General features: G+C 44.5%; 1 protein-coding gene across 6 annotated transcripts in view; it reads right to left on the bottom strand.

The window, feature by feature from the left end:
• CLIC5 (chloride intracellular channel 5) overlaps positions 1-19,982 on the bottom strand; it is a 111,899-nt gene that overhangs the window by 67,950 nt on the left and 23,967 nt on the right. Inside the window, exon 1 of one of the 6 annotated variants that reach the window (XM_039532879.1) lies at positions 18,981-19,045. The exons of 3 other annotated variants lie outside the window; for them this stretch is intronic. Coding sequence is in view for 1 of the 3 variants with exons in the window: in XM_039532877.1 (XP_039388811.1) it covers positions 10,730-10,792 (63 nt within the window). In the remaining 2 variants the exon portion in view is untranslated. 2 more of the 6 variants (XM_039532880.1, XM_039532877.1) reach the window with 2 other exon arrangements.

The following is a 19,982-nucleotide window of genomic DNA, read 5'->3' as shown; positions in this document are numbered from 1 at the left end:
TCCATCCATACATTCTTCCCCTTATCCTAGTGTACCTACTTTGTACAATAAGCCTTCCCTCCATAGCATGTCATACATTTTTTTTCAGTATCTAGAAAGACAGCTATCATGAAACCTTTGTTTCTTACATATTTGTGTATTTCAGTTTCCAATTTAACAATACAGACAATGGTGCACCTTCCCTTCCTAAAACTACTCTGCACCTTATCTATAATGCCATTATTTTCCAAATAGGCAACCAACCTTTCATTCACCATTCTCTCCATAAATTTTAGCCAGTACATAAAGGAAGTTGATCTACAGGCATCCACTTTTGTGACCAGTTTGCCTGTTTTTTTTATTTTAATTACTATTGCATGTTTCTACCCTACCCGTATCATGCTTTGTTCCCATACTAGTATCATATAATTCCAAAAGATCTTCCTGAAAGCAGATTGAAGGTTATCTAAACATTATGTTGCATGTATTATCTTTACTTGAGGATGTATTTTTGCTTACATCAATAGCTTTCTCAAGTTCCTACATATAAAACCATTCATTCAGTGTAGTATCTTCATGTTTTCCCCAACTATATAATCGTTCATGCCCCTCTTCAATGAATTGCCTTGTAACTTGGCACAAAACTGCACTTTGATTTCATTATTACTCACCCTTTGGAAAGTTTGCTCAGACTTCTGCTCACTCATTATTAGAGCTTCTATTTTATCAGTTCCAGTAAGACATGGGGTGTAACTATGCTTATTCTGAATTCCATTAATTCTTCTGATTTGCCTGTGTAATTCTGAGGTTTTGATATCTTTATCTAACCTCCCTCAATACTCCCTCCAACACCTTCTAATTTTTTTCTAATTCTTTGTGCTATTGCCTTACGACTTGTATTCTTTATTAGCTTTACAAGATTTTATGTATTTTTCGCTTTCTTGCGGGTTTTGTTCCTTTCTTTAATTGCCAATTTGCCCTTCTAATTTCACTGCGCACACCCAAGCTTAATCAGGGAATTCCTTATAAAGAGCTGCAGGATGTAGCTGATAGGAGAAGGAAGCCAGGGCTGCAGTCAGAAAGGGCTGACACTACTGGCTTTGGGTGGTGCAGACTGGGACAGAGGATGAGCTGTGTGGCAGAGGAACCAGGGCTGACTTTTTTGTGTTATGGTTAAGGACTTTGTTTTGGGGATTCTCTGAGGATTATTTGAACCAGCCCAGGGCGGGGGCTGTTGGCCACAAGAGAGACTGTGTGGCAATCTAAGTGGCCTGTAAGTGGGGGCTAACAAGGGCAATGGGAGTCCTGGCCATGAGATGGTGCTCAGTTAGCAGCTGCCATGCTGGAAGGAGGATAAGACAATTTAGAAGCAAAGAGATCAGGATGATGATTGGCATGAATCTTGTTAGCTACAGGTTTGTCTGATGGGCATTTTGTGTAAGTTAACACACAGACCCTGATTTTTTTTTATTGCCTTGCCTGTGATAGTGTAGTTACTTACATCAGTGCAAAAATGGTGCAAAATGCCTTCACCTGTGTGAGTAGGGAATTCTGCGATGCTAGCCTTTTACAACCATTTCGCATAGGTGTGAGTAACTTCACAATATGCAAGGCAGAAGAATCTGGATCCAGATTGATACACATCTTTAAAATACCACATGTATTAAATTCAACTCTAATCAAACCCAATCCTTTCCCCCCCAACCCACACACACTTTCCCTCTGACAATAAAATCTACCCATTTATGCTGGTAATGACTTGGAGTCGTAAACAGCTTTAAAACAAAGAAAATATAAGTTGTCCAGTTTATCTTTAAAGAATGGTTAACTTTTTGCTTTGCTTATACATATCTAGCCACCTAATACAGTTTTACAATGGAGGACATCATGTGACCTTATTACCCTATATATGTTACTGCCGGTGTCACCAGATGGTGCTGTTACACATTGTCTTAAAGTTTCTCTTTCTTAGCATGAGAGCAGTGTACAGATGCTGAAGAAATTCTGTATCATTGCTAACTCTGTGCTAGAGAACTCTTGGTGGAAGCTGTGAGGAACAGCAAGAATGTTTGCTCTTTGCCTTAATCTCACTAATTAGAGTTGATTCTTGCAGCAGAGCTGCTCCCTGAGGACTGGGCATTGGGGCCTGGATTGAGAGGCTGAAAGAGAGGATTCTCAGGCGTGCCTGCACATTTTCCATGATTACCTCTGTTCAATGACTACAGTATATAGTGTAAACAAACAAATTACACTAAGAAAACACCCGGACTCTGCATCACTGGTTTCTTCTCAAACGGGAAAGCAACCTGCAATGCCCCCACATCTGCAATCACTTGGAAAAGAGGCAACTAGACAGCAGGGGCGGCTCTAGGCACCAGCGGGCCAAGCGCCCGCTTGGGGCGGCGTCCTGGGGAGGGCGCCATTTGGCTCCGGTGGAGCTCCCGCCAGCATGCCTGCGGCAGGTCCACCGGAGCCCGGGACGAGCGGACCTGCCGCAGGCATGACTGCGGCGGGTCCCGTCTTCCCGCGGCTCCGGTTGAGCTCCCGCAGGCATGACTGCGGCAGGTCCGCTCGTCCCGGGCTCCGGTGGACCTGCCGCAGGCATGCCGGCGGGAGCTCCACCGGATCCAAATGCCGCCCTCCCCAGGAAGCCGGAGCCGCGGGAAGAGTGGACCCGCCGCGGGACTGGGGAAGGGCGGCGCAGCGCTCCGCGCTGCTTGGGGCAGCCTACTTTGTAGAGCCGCCCCTGCTAGACAGACAGATGCACTAATTATGTGCGTATTTTGCAAACATACAAACTACCTGAAAGTATACATTTTCTTTAGTATGAAAATAAATTACCTTTAATTTTATAACATGAAATTAAATACTAAGAAATATGTTTTATTAACAGCACAAGATCATAGCAGATTAATGAATGTCAAGATTGATATATTCTCCCTGCCTCATACACCTTAATTACTTTACTATAAATACTTAGCTCAAGGCTCAGGAACTAGCTGCAGACTTCCATTATCTTTAATGAAGGCTCTCAAGTTAATTTCTCATGCACTGGTGGATTGGTTTGTTTAAACAATGTGACTTTAAGGGCTTGTCTACACAGCCCCACTGTCTGGACTATAGGGGTGGGAATTGTAGAGCACTTTAATGCGCAATGCTCTAACTGCCCCATGTAGACCCTGCTAGTTGTAGCTAAAAGGTACCTAGCTGGTGTTAATATAATCTGGACTGCAGAGCCATGTAGACAAATCCAAATGTAGGATGCCTGATTCTCCTGTCACTCACACTATTTTACACTTGTGTAAACTCCATTGACTTTCATGGAGTTACTCTTGACTTGCGCTGGTGATCTGTATTGGGCCCAGAGTCCCAGGTTTCCTCACTTTGTCTCATTATTGTTTAAACAGAGTCTTGTAAAACTATTTTTATGGTATTTATGCTGCAGTCTGGGCTACAGGTAACCCTGCACAACTGACATAGTTACTGATGCAGCATTCAGACCTGCTGATTTTAGCGCCACCACTGTGACTAAACTACAAAATGTATAGACCCAATTGGGCCACTTAGACACTAACTTGCTCTGGGGATGGTGTATAACTGTCCCAACCCAAGGTGGAGTGCAGGGAAGAACTGTGCACCATGCAACCCCCATTGTCTTTAATGGCAGTCAAAAGCTTTGAGCATTTAGGGGATTATGTCCATGCATTTACAAGGAATTGCTAAACCCTTAATATTATCCCCACCCAAGCCAGCTTCCAGTGGCATCGTCCGAAAATGGTGTGGAGTTGCACGTGCTGTAATTTATTATTTGCATTACAGTGCCTAGGTGCCCTAGTTATGGACCAGCACCCCACCGTGCTAGGCACTGAACAAACCTGCTGTGAACCTGCTCTGCAAAACATTTATATCTTTCTCTTGAAAACCTGCAGGATTCTGCAAAATGCATGATGGGGGATCTAACGCAATTTAGCAGACAACACTGGAGAGGGTGAACCAATGTATATCCCCTAATTTATATGATTTGTTCTCATTATTCTCCTTCAGCTCTGTTCCTTTTTTGAGTTACAAAGTACCTCTATCTGGCGTTTCAAGAAGTGCCCAAAACCATAAAAACAAGTATGTACAGTAGCAAAAATCTGGGTTCATAATTGACTATAAAATATCCAGTACTTCTTAAAAGGCAGAAATAACTGTTGTAGTTTGTTTTTCCAGATCTGATTCTGATCTCTACTGTTAGCAGAATATTGTTTGATGGCAATCTACGTGTAAGCAGGGGAATGGTCCCACTGTTGTGGGGAACTTTGCTGGCTTCTGCACTACCCCGGTGAAATGGGCTAGCAGAAGGATCTGAGCCCTCGCTCCCACTTCCTTTACCCAGAGGCCTCCCTGCCCTCGAGGATTCCCCTTGCACTCTCTTGTCTGGCAGAGTCCTCGTAACCCCAACAAGGCTGGGCCCAGGATTCCTGGAGGGCTCGACCCCCAACCTTGCTGTGGTCACCTAGGTCGGGGCTAGGGTGTCCCCACTCCAGGGTACTCTCTCTGCACTGGATGCTTTCCTGACCCACTGATCATTACATATGATTTAAAGCAATACAGTTTATGTAATCAACAAATAGTTTAAAAAGGAATAAAGAAAAATGAGAAAGGTTAAAGGAAACACATCACCCCGCTTTGTGGCAGGGAACATTACAGTGTCTCTGGACATCAGGGCAGTTCACAGTCTGTTCCTTGTAGGTCCCAGGCCTCCTTCTCAGGCTCTGGCTGGGCTGCAGGGATGCTGTGGGTTGGACACTTGCTCTGGCGATGGCCACACGCTCTCAGGCTCTAGGTGGCAGGACCCTTCTTTCCAGCGTCGCCCCCGCCCTGTCAGGGTTACGATCCCCCCCAAGTCTGGCCTGCAGAGCCTCTTAGCTGAGGCACCTCCCTGTGTTAGGCCCACTGCCCAGGGTCCCCCTCGCTCTCCCCAGCTGCTCACCATACTCGGCTCCAGACTGCTCCACTCTGCCTCAGCACGGCTGCTGCTGTGCTCTGCCTCCAGCTCCCTGGGCTGCATCTCTGGCCCCTCTGGCTCGGTTGCTACAGCTCTGCTCCCAGGGCAGGTCTGCTCTGCAGCTGCTTCTGTGACTCTGCTCCCAGCTCTGACCTGCTTCCTGGGCTGCTTCTCTGGCCCCTCTGGCTCTGGTTGCTGCAGGTCTGCTCTCTCTGGGCTGTACTCTGGCTTTAGGGCTGCAGCTCTGCTCCCCATCTCAGCTTGGGCCCCTGCTCTCTCCTTAGTTTGGCCCCACTCTGTCTGACCCAGGCAATCCAGCTCACGGAGGATGGGACCCCTCTCCCCTTCCCTCCTGACTCCTTGATTAGCCTGCCTGTCCTGTCAATAAGGCTGACCTGGAGCACTGGCCTCTCCCCATTCCCCTGGGGACTGTCAGTCTTAGGGTCCTGATTTCCCATCGACCCTTCCCCTTTTGGTACTGGGAGCTAGCGAACCAAAACACCCCCACTGAAAGTTAGTAAGGGGATAACAGGCCCCTTACATATGAACCCAACCTGTTATGGAACAACAGTTGTCACAAAAGGTGTTAAAAGGATATTGCCAAGTTGTTTCCCCCAGTTTGTAAAATCGTAATTTTCTCACTCTTTTTAGTAACCTCCTGGAACTAAAATCAGTTCTTTTCTCATAGTGACTTCATCTCTAACCCCAGGAACATGGAAGGCTTGATGGTGGAGAGGGATTGTTGATATCAAGAGCATCTCTCTTCATTCATGTCTCCCCTTAGGCCTAGATTGTGGCATTTAGCCAGAGCCAGGCGGCAGGGACAGTTTGAAGTGATAGTTCTCTAAGCTATGCCTGAGAAAGCACTATCCCTCCAGCGCTTAATGAGAATGCACCACCCTGCTCCTCCCTGCCCCCCTTTGGGGTGATTTCTGTCCACAGGGCTATGTGGTGCACTGTATGTATGTAATTGCATGCTCCCCTGAGTGCAGAGACCACAGCTGTTCCTGGGCCTTTAGCAGGGTGGGCAAGAAGGAGGGAAGACACCTTGTGCCCTTTCCATCCTGTAGACCCATGAAAGTGCCAGTCTGGCCCTTTCTGGACAGTTCATTCAGGGATAACATGGTCATCGTCACAGCATCTTGAACGCTTGCCTGTGTTCATGTAACGGGTCGGACTCACCCCTGCAGCGCCTCCTGCTGGTGACTCCGGGGAATTAGCTCGGTTTCCAGCACGGAGCACCCTCTGCAGGCCAGTGAGCCGCCTGTTCTCTGGCCCCTGAGTCCCTCTCTGGACCCCGGTGCCCTTTTACATGGGGGTACTGACCCCCCCAGCAGTAACCCCTTTCTCTCAGGGTCTCCCCTCTCAGGGAACCCCCACCCTTTATCCCCACCTTGCCTCAGTGTATGGCTACTGCCAGTCATTGTCTAGCCCCACGCCCTGGGGCAGACTGCAGTATCAGCCTACTCATCACTGGCAAGGAGGGTTTGGACCTGCTGCCTTGGTCTACCCCTGGGCTGCCTCTGCAACCCCCAGTACCTGTTAGCCCTCTGCTAGGCAGCAGCCTGGGGCTTTCCAGGCTCGAGCTCCCCAGCTCCTCTGCCTTTCCCCAGGCCTGCTTCACTCAGGTACTGGGTCTAGCTCCCTGCAGCCAGGCCCTTCTCCCTCTGAATGCAGAGAGAGACTGTCTTGGCTTCTGGCTTCCCTGGCCTTCTTATAGGGGCCAGCTGGGCCTGATTGGGGTGTGGCCCAGCTGCAGCCACTTCCCAATCAGCCCAGCTTAAAAGCTGCTTTCTCCAGCCACAGCCCCCTCCCAAGGCTGTTTTTAACCCTTCAGGGCAGGAGCAGGGGACACCCTGCTACAGTTCACAACGATTTCTTAAATTATTAAAGCAGGAAGAATTTTTTAAATAAAATGCACTTTGGGCCATTTGTGCTATTTATTTCATTTCTGAAGTGCATTCCACTTGAGCAATGCAACTAGACGACTTAGTTGCATTTTTTATTCTAGTTTGTTTCGATGTAGTTTGCTTTGGGTTGTAGTTTTACATTTTATTTCTAGCCAGTTTCATTTTCTGTTTTTCCATGCACTAGTCCCATTGTGCAAAGGGAGAAATGTCTGAATCCAAACAAACATCCATCTGTACTGTGATTAAAAGGAAATCATGGAAATATTTTTATTGATCTTCTATCCACATCAGATTTTTACAAAATCTACATTTTAGACCTACTTTTTGAGTAACAGGAGTTTGCTTTGGATGCTGTATTAAACGAAACAGGCAAGGCTCACAGGAAAAGCTAAATATACTCTCCATCAGGGTATCATTTATGTAAAATTACTTTGTTTCTCCACCACACAAAGAACTCAAATTAAAGTGAGTCACAGCACGCCCGGCTAAGTAAGTTCTACCTGCTGCTGTTGACTTTCTTAAAGCTAGCAGCACCAGCCTCTCTCCCTGCCGCATAGCTAGCCTCTCCTCTGGCAGACTTCTTGAATACCTTTCCAGACAAGTTTCTAGGGATTGCTGCTGGAAAGCATCAAGACCATTTATCTATACGTCTATCTACTTTCCTTTCCACTACTTCCAGCGCTTTCATCACAGTTTATTAACAGAAAAAAAGTTCAGCAAACATGCAGCTTTCTCCGTAGCCAAAAGTTTGATATGTATTATGGCAGGGGTTCTCAAATTGGGGGTCAGGACCCCCCAGGGGGTCACGAGGTTATTACATGGGAGGTCACGAGCTGTCAACCTCCACCCCAAACCCCGCTTTGCCTCCAGCATTTATAATGGTGTTAAATATATAAAATGTGTTTTTAATTTATTTGGGGCGGGGGTCGCACTCTGAGGCTTGCTATGTGAAAGGGGTCACCAGTACAAAAGTTTGAGAGCCATTGTATTATGGACTGCGTGGTAGATGCAATATAACTCCCTTGTATTCGTTTCTGTTTAAAGACTTTTCCCTTCTTTAAATGTACCCCAGACGCCTTCCCACGCATACCCCACCACTCCCCATCTTCACACAACACCTCTGGCTCCATGTGCATTCCAGGATCCAGGTGAAAATTCCCTAATGGCATATTGGCTCCATCAAAAGCTCCACTGCAGTTTTCAACAGCAAGGATTTCACCCCTTGTTTTTAAAGCGCTCCGCAAGCTTGCTCCAGTATACCTAGATTCTCTCCCCTCTGTGCCTTTTGCTCATCTAGAACCTGCCACCTTTCCATCCCTCTACAGAGCCTTGCCATGGTTAGCAAGAGGCTTCTCCCCTGCAGCTTGTGCCACCAGGATCAGCCTTCCTGGCTCTCTGCTCCTCCTGAGATCTCTGTCCCTTTAATTGCACCTGCAAACATCTCTTAATTTGACATTCTCTTAGTCATTTTTTAACTGTGTAGCTGTTATACTGAACTCTAAAGCACAATTATTTTGTTTTAGGTTTTTTTATTTCATTTATTTGGACTTTTATAAAATAAAAATCATCTTTCCAAAACCTGAACGCCCCTTCCACATCCATTAAAAATTCCAATTAAAAATGCCAGCTATTTCTCATCCCAAATGGAAGGGGCTATAGGAAGGTATTAAATGTGAGGAATCTTAGATACACACAATGCTTTTGCTCTAGTTCAATCACATGTAACGGCAGGGGCGACTCTACAAAGTAGGCTGCCCCAAGCAGCGCGGAGCGCTGCGCCGCCCTTCCCCAGTCCCGCGGCGGGTCCCCTCTTCCCGCGGCTCCGGCATCCTGGGGAGGGCGGCATTTGGCCCCGGTGGAGCTCCCGCCGGCATGCCCGCGGCAGGTCCACCGGAGCCCGGGACGAGCGGACCTGCCGCAGTCATGCCTGCGGGAGCTCAACCGGAGCCGCGGGAAGACGGGACCCGCCGCAGGCATGACTGTGGCAGGTCCGCTCGTCCCGGGCTCCGGTGGACCTGCCGCAGGCATGCCGGCGGGAGCTCCACCGGGGCCAAATGCCGCCCTCCCCAGGATGCCGCCCCAAGCGGGCGCTTGGCCCGCTGGTGCCTAGAGCCGCCCCTGTGTAACGGGCTTCCTGCAGGACTCACTGGGTTAAATTCTCTGCCCTGTGTTATGCAGGAGGTCTGACTAAATTACCATAATGGTTCTTTCTGGACTTAAAAATAATCTATGGGCGACATCCTAGCCACCGTGAAGTCAGTGGGAGTTTTGTCATTCACTTCAATGGAGTCAGGATTTTAGGCTATGAATCTGTTAAACTAAAAGGAGAAAAAGTTCCCCATCCAACAACTGATCCCAGCCAGAAGATACACCTCAAATCCACTCCCAGCCGCAGCACAACATTCTAGGCACAGTGAACAATCAATGACACATTCCAGAATACATGGAGGGTGACACAGTGCCAACAAAAGCACTAACACATTTCCCAACCTGCAACCATCTCCACCAATCTACCCTCCCCACCCCGAAAAAGCCTGGGGATGAAATATACCAGGGAGCAAAGGCCACTGCAAGGCCCATTGGCACCTCCTAAGCCCTGAATTGGGGGCTTTGCCGGATGAATGACCAGGCGCGCTCTACCTGCCTTGGAAGAACTCTCCACCTTGGCTCTGCATGAGAGGCCACACTTGAGACAGGGCAAAGGCAGACAAGAGAAGGGGTTGCAGATCATGCATTGTGGATGTGGCTGCTATTCCAGCTTATAGGTGGGAATGGCAGTCATAGAATGCACCGCAGTTCTGTACCCTAGCCCTGGGCTGGTGGGGGTGGATTTCACTTCCCCCATTGCTCCACACAAGGCTAGATCCAACTCCTATTAAAATCAATGGCAATCTTTGACTTTAAAAGGGAACTGGTTCAGCTTCCTGGAGCCCAAATACTTGGGCTTTACATGGGCACAGTGTCTTTCCCCTAGGTGAACAGACAGACTTTGCAGCATGCCTTGAATGTCAACAAATCTGAGTTCTGCACTGGAATACATTTTGCATGAAGTTTGCTATTAATGAAGTTGTATGCACTATGGGCTTGAACCAGTGTCCATTCAGATCGATGGCAAAACGCCCATTGATCTCAGTGGTGCAGGATCAGGATCCATACCCTTCCCAATTACATTAAATATTTTGAAACCCTATTATACTGTACGTACATGCATTTCCTTATGCGCCATTGGGCCAGATACACTGATATAAATCCAGAGTGATTAAATTAACGGGACTACTCTGGAATGACATCTATGTAAATGAGAGCAGAATCTAACCATTTGTTTTTCACTTTTGTGTTGCCAAAGGGCAGCTGGCCAGCAAAGTTGTAGACAAAAATTGGGAGTATCAGTTTAACTGACCCCAATCCTCACCCCCACCCTTGTTTTAGGAGACATCTTTGAGGACTCCAGACTTGTCAGACCCTTGTTTGGTGCAGCATCAGGCCACTCCTGAGGTCTTCATTCTTCTCCCCCTACCTGCCACACAAATGGGCAAGGAAAGCACGTTCTTAGTGGCAAACCTGGCACCCAAAAGGCGAGGGATTGGCATGATGTAGGCAGCGGGCTTACAAACTGCAGCCTCTACAAGGAGAAAGCAAACAATGAAATAAAAGGAATGCAGATTGTCACCACACAATGCTGCTCCTAATGTTAGGGGAGAGAAAGAGCAGCCCTCTGAAACCGCATGCAGGAAAACAGAGGGCTGTCAAAGTGTCATTTCTGCTCTGTGCCCCAGAAAGTTTGGTGTATTAAATAAAAGCCCAGCTGGTACGAGAGTAAGACAGGTGTACAGCTCCGGCTGTGACTTACCTTCACGAAGAGTTCAATGTCAGGGTCTTTTCCTTCCCCATTAGCAGGAACAGTGTCTGTCATTTTTCACACACACACACCCCCCAAAGCCAGTGGCTGTTCTCTTTCTACTACAAGGCAAGAGAAGGTTTCGGTTAACAGCAGCTAGGTTTCCTCCCAGGAACAGCTCCCACAAAGCTTTTAAAACATCTCTTTTCTATGGCTGGAACGTCCGCCAGGTGAAGAAAACAAGTTTCTGCATTAAAAACTAAATAAAGCTGGCAGAGAGAGAGCCACTGTTATAACAGTTCTTTGGAGCAACAAGTGCTGCTGTGCTGTGTTGTGGTGTAGTATCCTCATCTGTCAGAGCTGCAGCTCACGCTGCCAGCCAAAAATAGCCCAGAGCAGGAGAAAGGGTGGGGCTAACTCACAGGGGAGGAGACAGCTGCTGGTACCTAGACCCTTGTCTGAGCCTTGGAGCAAAGTGTTTCATTCTTCTCTTAAGCATCTCTCTTTTTGTGTCTCAGTTTCTCTCTCTCTCATCCCCTAGCTGAGAGCATCAGTGAAAGGAGGAGAACAGGAAAGCTTCACAGCAGACTGATTTCATTGTCTTACAATGAAAAAGTGAGAGTCTTTTGCTCCTCATCCGAATCGAGCTTCTGACCTCTTTGAAATTCCTAGTATTTTCAGTGCGGAAAAGGGTAAGAGAAAATGGCCTGATTCTGTACTGCTTTATGCCTTGTGTAGCCATTGTTACAACGGCTCAGAGTGAGCATACACTGCTATGCAATCAGAGTAGTAGTGTTTTACACTCGCTTTGTACAACTGTAAATGACTGTGTAAAGTGCCGAGTGGTGGAGAATCAGACACTAAAGAGTGTGGCTGGGGGAGTGAGACACCCATAGTGCTGCAGCACTTGCTAGGCATGAAAAGCAGAATAGAGGGAACATGGTTAAGTGGAATAGTGAGCCCTGCTGAGCACGTCTATTCAGCCAACAAGTAACAAACACTGACTTCAGTGGGAGTTCCTTCTGCCAGGGCTGAATCAGGCATTTGGAATGAACAGTTGTCTTTCCTTGCTTCTTTCTTCCTTCCAAGTTTTATTCCTTTGAACATCTCTATCATGCTTCCAGTTCTTGCATCCATTTATTCCCTTTGATTTTTTTTAACGCACAGCATAGGATGCATTACAACATGGAAATCAAACAGAAAGTTTAAAATACTGCCCTCAGGCCCAATGTCTCAAACAATTCAAGCCTGCAGGGTTCACATCCTCAAAAGAGAAGGCCTCTGTCCCACTGCAGTCCTCTCTGTCTTTGCTGCTGTGATGCTAAGATAGCAGCAGAGCTCTTGCATTCAGTTAACTATTGGCAATTCACTAACAGCAAGCCTAGCCATCTCAGAGCATTCACATCAACAGACTGACAAAAAACAATTTCACTTTCCATTTCTAATATGTATCTGCCCTTTCAGCTGCTCTTCTGACATGATCAAACGCTAATCTTTTATGAAGGTGTTCCTGGTGATGTGGGTTCATGATAATTTTTAACTCCTTCCAGTGACCTCTGGGTGTTAACTCTAACAGAATTACACATTATTGCCCCAGTGCATTCAAATTTATACTGTTTGGGTGGGTAGGGGGATCCACATGCATTAGCTACATAACTTTTACATTGCAATTATTTTCAGACATGCCATCAAATTTTCAGCTACATGAACTAATTGTAATTACATGCATCAAAAAGCATAATCACAGCATAATTATACTATAATTGCAGTATGACAACAATATAATTATAGATTAAAATTACTGTTTTGTAAAGTGCATCTATAAATAATATATTCTCATATACACAATTATAAACTGTTACTTCTGCTGCAAAGTTTGTCTCCCTAAGTACTTCAAATATTGATTTAATTTTCCCCTTAAAGAAATGGCTATTGAAAACAGGAGATGGTGACTGTGATGCTGGCAGACCAGGTGCCAGCTCATGCCAAGGCTCCAGGCCTCACTGAACACTGACAAATACATAGCTGAAAACCAGTCTGCCTTGCCCGTATGGTAGTATTGTCAAGATAGATATTAAAGATGTAAGAATGAGTTTGGTGTTTAGATATTGTGAATAGCTTGTAGGATGCAGTATGTATTAGTCTAACTTATCTGTACCCCATGTTATAAAGCATAAATTCATTAGTCTCTAAGGCGCCTCATTCTTTTTTCTCTGTAACTATATAACTCATCAAACAGGAAAGAAACCTTCTCTAAGTAGGTCCTCCCCAACGAGAAGGCCTTTGAAACCAAATGAGCCACTGTGAGACATCAAAAGAACAAAGACTTTGTGAATTGAACTCCCTGCCCACGAACTCATCCCATCAGCTTGGGCTCTGGGGAAAAGGGAATAAAAATCCCTGAGAAGGAGAAACTTGGTTCTGTTTGCTGCTTGAACTCTAAAGGGGCGAGAATAATTAAGCATAAGCAGCGTGACAGTGGCCACTTTTGAAAGAAGGGAATCTTAACCGTGGGCACTTTTAGCTTCACTGTTATTGACAACGATAGGAAATGCTAGCCATTTTGGAAGAGGGTGGGTCTTTGTGCAATTCTCTGTAATAGAATATTATTCCTCAGCCCCTGAGGAGGAAACACTTTCAGTTGTGAATAATAAGGGGGAAGAATGACAATCAATCCTAAAAAGAAAAAGGAAAAAAATCTTCGAATGTAGCCAATACACAAGATTCCAATGCATTTTAACTAATATCGGAAGTTTGATGGAGCTGCACTATTAAGATAACTTGGAACAAAAATAACGTGTTAAATTTCTTATAAAAGGTCTCTTTTAAGTCATAAACTAATTAGCAGATTTACTTACAAATTCCTAGAAAATTCATTCGGTATTCAGTGAGTAAATTATGTAATTTTGGGAAGGATGTGCTGTATTCTTCCTCCATAACGAAGTGCAAAACTCAATTTTAACTTTCCAAGTGTATGGGGAACTTTCGTAGTAATATAGCACCTTTCATCCAGAGATCTGAAAGCACTTTGTGACTGACAATAAATGAAGCCTAAGAGCTCTCTTCTGGATTTGGAAAATATTATTTTACCCATTTTCAGATGATAAAACAGGCACAGAGAGACTAAGGCCAACATTTATTAACTTTTTGTTGACTCAATTGGACACCCACAAATGGAGCCAACCAAAGTCAGTGAACACTTCTGAAATCTTTGGCTTTGGAGCCTGATTTGCAAAGATGCTGAGCATCAGTCGGCTCCCATTTGCTTCAGTGGACGTTGCAGGTGCTCAGCACCTCTGAAAATCAGGTTATGTGTAATGACTTGCCCAAGGTCACACAATCAGTCAGCAGCAGAGCTAGAACAAGGACCCATCAACCCTGGTCAAATCAGTAGAATGTGCTCCCCAATTCCATCTGACTGCAGTGGCATATATACAATCAGTTTGCAATCTGTATTGCATTTTACTCCAACCTCACCCTCTAATGGAACAATTTCATACTGAGCCTCTAAGAGATGGACACAACTTGCATCCTGGAGAGAGGGGGCTAAAGTGCCTTAAAAACCCACCTTTGAACCTGAAAGCTACTTAAGTTATGGCAGCCTGTTCACAGCTGCCACCCAGAATACCACAGTCACACCCCATTCCTATCGCAATGCACCTACTTGCCCCTACCCACTATAACAGGGCTTGGGGGGGGGCTTTATAAGGCAACATAAGCTGCCTTGTGCAAAACCTATGCCAGCGAGAATTCTCCCCCTGGATGCTCTGAGGCTCTAATGGCTCTTTGATACTGCCACAGCAAGAGAAAATCCATCCCCAAATATCTGACAATCAGAAACGCATCTCACAATAAAATCACTACAAAGAAATGCCTTGTGGCAGTTCAAATCTATCACTGCTAATCATCTTTTCAGGTACACGTGGAAAACCATGTGTTACTCAAAAGCCAACCTCGTTTGGATATGAGAGACATTTAATTAAATGGCAAAATAAAATATAAACACACCAAGCAGCAGAATTATCTAAACTCAGTAATAAAGTGCCTATTGTTGACCAGTTTCTCTCTCCCTAGCGGCTTGATTCTGTGAGATGCTGAGTACCTTCCGTGAGGTGCTGAATGCCCTCATCTCTCATTAGAGTTAGGGGGGATGGACACTCAGTTCCCTACAAGTGGTGCTCAGCCCCATGGAGGATTGAGCCCTCATTCATGTAAACACTATGTTATCTTTCAAAATGGGCATGAAAGCTTGAACTCAGATAAACATTACAGGAAGTACTGAGTAGGAGGGAAGATATAAAAAGATACCGTATAGTCTATTTGTGCCATTTTTACTGGTTTGTTGTTGTATAAAACTGATGTATCACTTATACCCTGTTGGAACCTTTTCTCATGTGATGCTATTATTCCACACAAAGGTTGGTTTTTGTGGTGTAAAATCAATTTTTCCCTCTGTAGATGTATTAAAGATAATCTAATAACTTAAATAATTAGCACGCTCTCATTTTACTGCAAAGAAAGAAGTTTTTTTAATTTGGCCTTTTGCTTTCTCTCGAGTCAGAAGTAACAAAGGCTTTGAGTTACACACAAGACCAAGATTAGATACAGATCTATGAAGTCTTCATAAGCCAGGTCATTATAGTTTGAGGCTTATGAAGTATGCAATCATGTGACCCCATTAATAAAACAGGACAACTCCAGAAAGAGAATTGTCACTTATTGTGCTCTGTGCCTGAGCTTTAACATGCTATCAGCTTTCATAGGCCTGATCTAAGCCCCATTTTCCAGTAAAGATGCATTTTGAGAAGGTGAATGGGAGGCCAAGTATAAAGAACAAAACTCTCTATAAAGAGTGACACTCTCTCCTAGAATGACAATTACCTAGAGTGAACTCGGCGAAGAAGGCATTTTGCTATGCTGACCTGGGCTTTGTACCCAGCTAAATATCATTTTGCCCTGTGAGGGTGGGTGACTACAAGATTCATAACCTGGTTACATCTCCTGAAATTCAGTACAGAATAGCATCACTATTTTTCAAATTGGATCTCATTTCCATTAGAGTCTGATACAAAAGGATGAAATCTTGCCTCCCACTGAAGGCAATGTGGGTTTTGCTACTGACTTCATCGGGCCCAGAATTTCATCCAAGAGTTGTCAAAGCTGTCTAGCTACCCAGAAGTGATTGAGCTAACCAGCAACTACCTTATTAGCTAGTGAACACCATGTATGCTCAGGGCATGAAGAAATAAAGAACTGCCGGAAAAGAAAAGACACCCCCCCAAGGCCAGTTCTCAATCATCTGTAGCTATTTCTAATACCCCTGTGTGTTATTTGCTTTGCTGTGCTATTTACTTAGCAACTTAAAGCATATGGAATGAAGTCCTGAGTAAAAAGGGAATTCAAGCAAAATGGTTTAATCCAGGGGAAATACACAAAGTCAAATCCTGGGGTCCTTGCTCAGGTTTCATGGAAGTCAAAGGGAGTTTGCCTCACTAAATACTGACTACAAAATGGGGCCAGATTCAAACTGATCCTTACACAAAGCTTTCCCCATCAGCTTGTGCCACAGGAGGGCCAGATAAAATTACAGCACATATGCAAAGGGGAGGGGCTCCTTCCCAATTCCCCTACTGATTCATGGTGCCCCAATGTGGGGGAGGGCAGGATGGGGAGAAGAAAAGACAGGACTCTGGCTCTGCCCCCACCCCCACACTCTAGCCAGTGCGCAGTGAGGAATAAGATGCATCACTCCAATGAGTGTAGTACCAGCTGTACAGCCTGTGTGACTCCGGGAGGCATTTTCCATCCCTGAGGCATGATGCTGTCCAATACCCCCACTGTGGCAAGCCTCTGTACTGCCACTCACTACACAAACTACCCCTGTGGAAGTCTATAAACCCCTAGTCACCGTGTTACGTGTTCTCCTCTTTTTCCAAATCAGAAAGGATGAGATTCTGTTACAGCCACCAACTACAGAGTCTGACTCTTGATATCAAGCTGTCAAAACATATGGTTTTAGCTCTGGAGGTCTCAGAGTCAAACCCAGCTATTGGCCACGATGGTGGGCATCACATAAGGACTTCAGGATTTGGCCCCATAAGAGTTTTGCCCAGAGTTAGTTTGTCTTATAGGAGAATAGAGTTTATATTAGATGTAGTAGAGTTTGCTTTCACATGAGTGCAGCTTAGGACTTTGCTATAAAATACCTTAAACAAGGAAACCTTTAGCAAAAATTCACACTGTTGCTTCTTGTACAGTGGAATTCCATTAAGGATCAATTTGGACAAACCTCATGTTCAGATTGTTATGTCTGGATGATCACAGCCCTGTGGCACTCAGAAAATGTGAAATTGTTTGCTAATATTGAAAACATTAAAGAAAATCAACAGAACTGTTCTTCATCTTATCCTTACATTGATCACCATAGCTGAAGGACAAACCCATCAACAGAATTTTACAAGCTAAACAATTTAAACCAAAATTCATTTTTTTCAAATAAATGCTTTTAAAATATATATATATATTTAGATTAGGATCCTTGAAAACTTTTGGAGTTTTGTTGTTTGTTTTTTTATCAGGAGTATTTAGTCAAACTGGTTTTCTACAGTTAAGAACTGAAAAAGTGATGTTCTTTTAGGGAAAAGCTGCAAATACCTGCATTTTACTTCCACGGCAGCAGGAACAAGTAATATTCACTCACTAAACTGCTCTCTCTCTTGCTTGTGTTCACCAGAGTAGCTTCTAGAGGGCAGTGTTTTCCTCCTTTTATTATCATTACAAAGCTGGCATCTCAATTAAAAACCAAGTTGCAACTAAGAACACTTTCCAAAAGGAGAAAGGAAATCTTAAGTGTCAAACTCTATGAATGTTTTAAAAAGTGCTATTGTATCAGTGAAAATATAACATTAAATATATAACATAAATTCAGCAGCTGAAGGGAGGAAACCAGGGACATATTTTAGTAAGTCAAGTGAACAATTTTATTTCAGCATTAGGCATGAGAAGATGAAAAAATCCATTCACCTTCCTCTGCTAAATAAATAATCTACAATCAGAATGCTAAGGAGGAACACAATACCAGCCTCGATGTGGTCTTATTCTTAGCCACTTTCATGTAGAATTATCATATACTTCTCTATAGTACAGAGCAGTCAGTTTTCCTCTTGCTGTCACAAAACTAAAACTAAATTATTTAACTTAGTCACATTCAGGGCCAAATTGTCCATTGATGTAACTCGACTGATTGAGAATTTGGGATATAAAATTGTAAGGTCTTGCCTACTCACAGGATGTACCACTTAACTATACCAGTATAGTTAAATCAATACAATTCCATTCCCCTCCAGTGTGGACACGGTTATACTAATATAAAAGGTGCTTTATACTGGAATAGCTTATTAATGTTTAGGGAGAGGAATGAGCTATAGTGGTATAAGGCACTTTTATACTAGTACAACTGCATTCACACGTGGCATTTAGACTAACTATAATCAGTTAAAAAAAAAACACACACAAAAAACAAAAATCACCTCCCAATCAACATATTTTGCCAGCCCCAAACCTTTCTATAGTCATCATAGTATTATTATTTCTTAAATATCTGTATTATCATCATCATGTCCAGAGGCCCTTGGCCATGACTTTCTCTATGCAGACATACATCAGCTCCAGGGGCCATAACCTGCCAATTCCCATAGATTTGAGATTCTGACACTAAATAGCTGTGTTAAAATAAACTTGTGAAACAAACACCTTGAATTCTCCCCTTATGCTAATAAAGTTTCACCTCTTCATAACTTGTGGTCTCTGGCTGGCATCATGCTGGCAATGTCATATATCTTGTATCAATGAATAACATGCAACCTGCTGACCCCAAGCCTTTCCGAGAGCTATCACTCTTCGGAACTCCATAGAGATCTACTCTCATTCATATTTAATCCTACTCCTTGATACGTTTGTGCTAATGTTTCCATAAAGTTTGCCAGTGTAATTAGCTTCTTTTTCTTAGCTGATCATCTCAATCTATTATCAAACAAATGATATGATTGTCTGCAATTCAAAGGTTCTGCATCTTGAAGCATTTCAAGCTGATTAGGCTGTACTTCCTCTGAATTCTTTCTTGCTTGGTGCGTCTTCACTGCAGAGTTAACCTGGGTGATCAGCACCTGGGGCCGAACACCCAGGTTAGCCTAGTCTTGGTGTCTGCCACCACACAGCAAGCCATACCTGAGTTACTGTGTCCTCACACTGGTGCTGAACTCACCCATGTGTGTCACTGGGACTTCTGAGGGCAAAGCCCATGGTTCTTTGTGCTGCAGTAAGGTGAATTGTTCTGTGATTCTTTCCCAGTGAATTATAGGAGAACTTGTCTGTCCTGGGTACACAGGGGAATCAAGGGAAGGAATTGGAGGACTATCAATATTCAAATGATTTAGCCTGCGTCTTAACTGAATAGTGAGTAAGTTACCAGGCTGAATGAAAGCAGATGCTTATAGCCCCAGACAAGCAAGCTAGCTCAGATTGAAAGAGCCACTTAACTCAGCTGAGACAGTTTGGTTAGAAATGGGAGTCAGGTTAGGGGCAACACCCAAGTAAAAGCCTGGGTCAACTCTGCAGTGAAGACTTACCCTAAAGGTGAAATTTACCCTTGTGCAAAGAGCCCAGCACAAGTACGATGCCCCACTTAAAATAAGGGAAAACTTTTGTGCCAGTTGTCACATATAATTTTTCCCTTTTTAACTTGAAAATCTTCCACCCCTTCCTCAGAAAGATAGTCTGACGTGCATGCAGGAGATCACTTGAACAAGGAAGAACACAGGCCACTGGATACTGACCAATGCCTGGCAGCAATTTCATATATTACTGATGAGCAAGACTTCATCAGAACAGACAGGCATCTTTCCAATCTCACAATCATTACACAGATGTCAATGATTGACAGAACTCTGTGTAGAATTGACTAAGGTCTGTCAGGAGGGCCACGTGATGATGGGGAATGCTAATAGGATACAGAGGGACAAGGTGGGTGAGGTAATATCTTTTACTGGACCAACATCTGGTGGTGAGAGAGACAAGCTTTCAAGCCACACAGTCTGGAGAAGAGTTCTGTGTGGCTTGAAAGCTTGTCTCTCTTACCAACAGACATTGGTCCAATAAAAGATATTACCTCAACCACCTTGTCTCTCTAATATCCTGGGACCAACATGGCTACAACTACACTGCATACAATAATAGGATACAGAGTCCTTTACCTTGAAGTTACCAG

The sequence above is a fragment of the Mauremys reevesii genome, linkage group 3 (genome assembly GCF_016161935.1).
Source record: "Mauremys reevesii isolate NIE-2019 linkage group 3, ASM1616193v1, whole genome shotgun sequence".
Classification (NCBI taxonomy): domain Eukaryota; kingdom Metazoa; phylum Chordata; order Testudines; family Geoemydidae; genus Mauremys; species Mauremys reevesii.
Note: the sequence above shows the minus strand (reverse complement) of the source record. Positions and strands in the feature narration are given on the sequence as shown.